This window comes from Cynara cardunculus, assembly GCF_001531365.2.
Source record: "Cynara cardunculus var. scolymus isolate 2C chromosome LG 6, CcrdV1, whole genome shotgun sequence".
In the NCBI taxonomy this organism is placed as follows: Eukaryota; Viridiplantae; Streptophyta; class Magnoliopsida; order Asterales; family Asteraceae; genus Cynara; species Cynara cardunculus.
Genome location: NC_037533.1, coordinates 9,527,521 through 9,533,107, shown reverse-complemented (window position 1 = coordinate 9,533,107; position 5,587 = coordinate 9,527,521). Strand labels below are relative to the sequence as shown.

General features: G+C 37.9%; 1 protein-coding gene across 1 annotated transcript; it reads right to left on the bottom strand.

Annotated features, from left to right (window-relative positions):
* Positions 1-853: 853 nt before the first annotated feature.
* LOC112514129 (protein WEAK CHLOROPLAST MOVEMENT UNDER BLUE LIGHT 1-like) lies at positions 854-4,353 on the bottom strand. Its single transcript, XM_025120460.1, has 2 exons — positions 2,995-4,353; positions 854-2,671 (listed from the first exon to the last, which is right to left on the bottom strand). The coding sequence occupies exons 1-2, from the start codon at positions 4,351-4,353 to the stop codon at positions 854-856; spliced, it is 3,177 nt and encodes a 1,058-aa protein (XP_024976228.1).
* Between the last annotated feature and the right edge of the window lie 1,234 nt (positions 4,354-5,587).

Sequence of the window (5,587 nt, the reverse complement as noted above, 5' to 3'; positions counted from 1 at the left end):
TATTATGAACGAGCGATTATATGTAGGTTTGTTGTAAAAAGATCATCTAACTTGTGAAAATACAGAATGATATTAACTTGGATGGAATTCGAACGATTCTTACTTGAAGATTTTACTATAATATCGCTACAACAAACTGAGCTTTTTAGAATATTTGTTGGAATTTTAATTTTATAAAGCCAACAAGTTTGTATCATAAACAATGACGTTAGAATAAGTTGTTAGAAAGATGTTGGACGACCTAATAAGTTATATTGATGAAGTTGGGTAACTGACGACAAGTACATCGCCCTATCAGTTTTTTATTTTTATTTTACAAAAGACTTGTATAGCAGAGCAATTTACTTTTTGAGTTTTATTAGGTTGTTCAAGTTCGTTAATAGAACTTGTTAGGTCGTCTAACTCCGTCCTAACAATCTATTTTATAAACTATTATACCAGACGTAAATTTGTTTAGTCCTATAAAGTTTAAGTTGTGTTTAATTATTTTATCTCAAAAACAGTTGTGCGTTCAAAAAGTCTCATTTCGTTATGGTGTCTTCTTGGTGTGGCGTATTTTTTTATGATGGCATCGGACATCATCGTTGGTTCAACTAGTTTATATAAAATTTCAACATCCTTCACATGCAGTCATCTTTTAAGATGCATTTAGTATATTAAAATAGTTGTCTATCTGATGTTTGATACGACTATAAAAAGACAAGATATCAAAAGTAGATTGAGAAAACCCATATATTGTATTTAGATCAAATTATACAAAGAACTCACATTGCTTTTGACCATAAATGTGTAGAGGGTGCTATGAACCAATGATAACTTGAAATTGATGTAGCCATTTGTCCTCAAAACATCCTCATGTACTCTTGTTTGAATGTTTCTTCCTGCTAAAGAACATGAAAAATCTCGGGAAAAACGACCTTCTTTTCTTCTTTCGAGGCTTCGTTTCACGAGATGACCCGGTCCCGTTGTTGTTGGTTTCGGGTTTTGTATCGGGCTTATGATTGTGAGCCGAATGGCTGGGTGGTTGCATGTCAGTGGTCCCTTTTGTGTTCGAACCCTGAACCACCCCTCTCTGACAACCATCATCGCGGGCTTTTCGCTTTTGCTCATGGTCGGCTCTCCATGTTCTAAGCTCTTGTTCTACAACCAATTTTCCTTCTTTAGCCTTCTGAGCCTTTTGCATTGCAATTGAAAGTTCCTCCTTTCTCGAAACCAAATCGGTGTTTATTTGGCCGAGTTTGGCTAGTGCTTTCGTTTCTGACTCTTTTGCTACATCGATTTGGGAAATGGCTTCGGTAACCCGCAAATTCGCCTGATCTTCGGCTTCTTGGACTTTTCGGCTTAGTTCATAGTATTCCTCCAAAGAAAGTGTAACTCCGTATTCCAGTTCGTTTTTATTACTTCGAGCCGACTCACTCTCGTGAAGTGCGCTAATCGCTCCGAGAGCCAACCGTTCCGATGCTCGTGCCGCCTCGATCTCCTTCTGAGTCGCGTTTAATCTGGTTGTCATTCTATTTTCTCCAGCCTTTGCTTGATCCGCCGCTTCCTTCGCTTTCTGTAGCTCTTCACGGGCGGCTCTCGCAAGCGATTTCGCGCGATCAGCCTCCTCGGCCGCCTTCTGAAGTTGTTTCGGAAGTTCAGCCATCTTTTCTCGCGCTTCCTTCTCTTTCTTTCGAACGAGATCGAGCTCGGAAGTCATTGTTTTTAACTCGGCCTCGAGAGAAGCGACCGTCACCGAAGCCATCCCTTCCGTTCGCCGAATGGCAACCAATGTCGCTTTCTCTTTCTCGAGCTCGGAATTCAAAGAAGTTGCTTTGAGTTTCAAATGATTGATACCTTCCGTTGCTTTTTCAATCTCTTTCTTCACTTGTTCAAGATTCATCTTTGCTAAATCCACAGCTGATTGTATATCTTTATGGGTACTGTTATTTATCTTCTGGGATTCATTACTTTCCTTTTCTTCTCCCATATAAGCTGCTAATTCGAGCTTCAGATCTTGAAGCAAAGCCGAAGCCGTGTCGAGTTTTGACTTAAGTTCTTCGGTCGAAATGATCTGCCGGTTAACTTTCTCCAATTCCTCTTGTGCTTGCTGTAATTCTTTCTCCCAATTCGACGCATCTTGATCTCGAGCCATCGCTACTCCGATCCGGTGTTCCTCCGCCTCCAAATGGGCGGCATGTGCCGATTCTAACGCCTCTTTCGTTGTAATCAGTTTGATCGTCAACCCTTCTACCGTCTTTTCTATTTCTCTCGAATTGGAAACAGCCTCTTCAGCGTTCTTTATTGCGATATCTCTTTCCATTAGCAATAAATCGTAATCTTTCTGGAGGTTTTCGAGCTCGTTTTTTACTCTTTTCAGCTCAGCAATTGCTGCTTGATTTCGCGCTTGGGCGACCTCTAGTTGCGCCTTGGCGGCAACACTAGAATCATCCGAAATCCCTTGCTCCATCTCTTCGACTCGTAGTTTTGCAAGCTCGGCATCTTGTTTGGCTTGGCGCTCTTCGGTTTGTGTTCGCTCGAGGTTTAATTTCAATTCTTCTATGAGTCTTTTGGTGTCGTCGAGCTCCTTTAAGACCTGCCGTTTCTCTTCCTCGGCAGCCTCAGCCTTTTTCTTAAACAACGGCATCTCATAGTGTGCTTTTCGAAGTTCTTGTTGTACATACTTACGCCTCTACGAGAGTAAATTTCAAGATTATGGTTTAACTCAGTATGATCAAAGAGTAAAATCATATAGAAACTAACCGATGTCACTGCAACAGATTCGGGTTTATGGCATGCCAAAAATGTCTAAATAATAATATCTATATATGAAAAAGTGTTACAAGAAGTTTATAGAATGATTTTGTATATTTTAACAACACTTGCAACAAACTTATTGTGTTTGTTCATATAAACTTAATTCATCAATCAGTAAACCCTCCAATTGTCAGAATGGGATTCAGTTGTGGGAAGAAGATTGATTATAAGAAATTGGGGAAGATAAGAGCATTATACCTCTGCAATCCGTATCTTATGGGCTTTCCAATCAACGATTCCAGCAAACATGGAGACAGCTGCTTTAACAGATTCAAATGGTGCAGTTGTATCAATATCACCTATCTTAATGTTCGATTTCTCAAGCTGCTTTTCCGAACCAACTTTATCCGATTTGGGAGAGACCTCCCTCGATGATGCTTCTTCACGGTTCTGAGTTATTTTACCGCTTACAGGTCCCAAAGGTGATTTTGGTTGACAATTAGCACGTAATTGAACATGTTTAAGAGAGTCGTTTGGTAACACACCATCTACAGTTGGTTTTGGTTCTTGTTTTGATGAAATAACATCCTCTTGAACTTGACCCTGTGCCTGAGGACCATCTTCTCTTGTTTCGGGATCATTTGATTCTAGTTTCTTTTCTGATGTTTCTGACTCAACTGATGATGAAATGACATCCTCTTGAACTATAACCCGAGCAGTAGGACCATCTTCTCTTGGTTTGGGATCATTTGGTTCGGGTGTTTCTGATGAAATGGTATCTTTTTGAACATGATCTAGACCCACAAGACCATCTTCACCTGTTTCAGACAATACATCATTTGGTTTTGATTCTGATGTTCCTCCTGATGGAACCGAGGGCATAACATCTTCTTGCACATGAACCCGACCCATAAGAGCATCTTTCTCTGTTTGGGACGTCAGATCATTTGGTTTTTGTTCTGAATCTGATGTTTCTGACGGAACGAATGAAATAACATCCTCTTGAACATGAGCCGAACCCATTTCATCATTTGATTCTGATTCTGGTTTTGATGGTTGTGGTTCTGAAACAACCGTTGGCATAACGTCTTCTGTAACATCTATAGGATCATTTAAGGCTTGTTCTGGTTCTGACACAACTGATGGTATAACATTAACATGAGCCGAACCCGTCAGATCATTTGATTCTAGTTTTGGTTCCGGTTTTGATGGTTCTGACACAACTGATGGCATAACCTCTTCTTGAACATGATCCTGTGCTCGTTCTGGTTCTGATGGCATGACATCTTCTTGAACATGATCCCGACCCATCAAACCATCTTCTTCTCTTCCCGACAAAAGATCATTGGGGTTTTCTCCACTTTGCTGGACAAGGGGTTCTGGGGAAGGCGTTAACCGATCATCTATTGGAGAATCCAATGGTTTTGGATGGGTTGAGGCTTTTTGTTCAATTTCAGGTCCATCTGATGGATTTTCTTCACCAATAACGTCTCTACCATTATTAGCATCCATCTCCCTTACCTGGGTTTGAGGTTCTAATTCTTCATTTTTGACCAAATTAGCCGACCCGTCACCATTCGTAGTTACATTTTCTTCCAGAGTTTTCACTTCATCCATTCCAGAATTATGAAACATGCAGAGTTAGTTGGATATCTGTAATTCAATTCATCAAACAAACCAATTCACTATTACTCTTCAAGTCCATTAAACTTTCCTACATTTTATGTTTATGAATTTGAATTTGAACACAATGCATACCAGGAAATCCCCGGAATCAAATCCAGAGGCTTCTTAAAAATCTCTCAATAACTTGATTAACTCCAATAAATTAACGATTATAGCTTCAGAAATCACTGCCAAAACGATATGATATCCAAATCAAAATGACGAACGAAAATTAGTAAGATTATATGGAAACAATAAGAGAAGAAATACCAGTTTCACCACAACAGGATCTGAAAAGCAATCTGTTTTTCGACAAGTTTGTGTCTATTTTTAGTTTAAAATATGTTTTTATTTCTATTTTTGGTTTAAAATGAAGTAATTCGATTTTTGGTTTTTTAGGTGGAGGGCTCGGCAGATTTGTCTTTCCTTTAAATTTGGAAGATTCAGGAATAGTCGCCGCAATTCAAAGACCGCCACGTGTCTCTTTAATAACTTCAGATTCTATTTCCAAATCAATGGTAATTTTTTAAGTTGATTTCAAGAAAATTGCAATGCCTCAAGGTTTTTGTTCCTTACGTCATATTTGGTTTTCTTACCTACTTAATATAATCTAATTTAAATTTATTAACTCATTGGATAATAGTAAAAACCATATATATATATATATATATATATATATATACTAATATCTTGTCATAAATCACGTTTTGAAATTTTTTATGTCGTCATTATGATTTACAAGACTTAAGACTTACCTCGCCGCTACGAGCGCCTCTCACTATCTATACTATTTTATAAATCAAATTTATCAAAAGTCTTAAAAACAATTTTTAATGCATAAAGTACTATACATTTATGCACAAAGTCTTAAAAACAACTCATAATGCATTAAGTACTACTAGTTTATGCATTCAATCTTAAAATCTCTTAATCTACAATTATTACCTTTTCTTTTCATATTCCCAAAATATTTTGTAACGCCCCAACCCACACATTACATGTAACACATATTTCATACAAAAGAAATACATATTATTCCATTCAGGTCCCTTAGTACAAGAATCTAACATGACCAAATACAAGGTCCAAAAATTCAAAATACATTTCTTGTACTAATCAATCAAAACTGTACATCAAAACAGATCTTCAAGCAGAAATGCATATAGGAAAATATTAAATCTTCCTC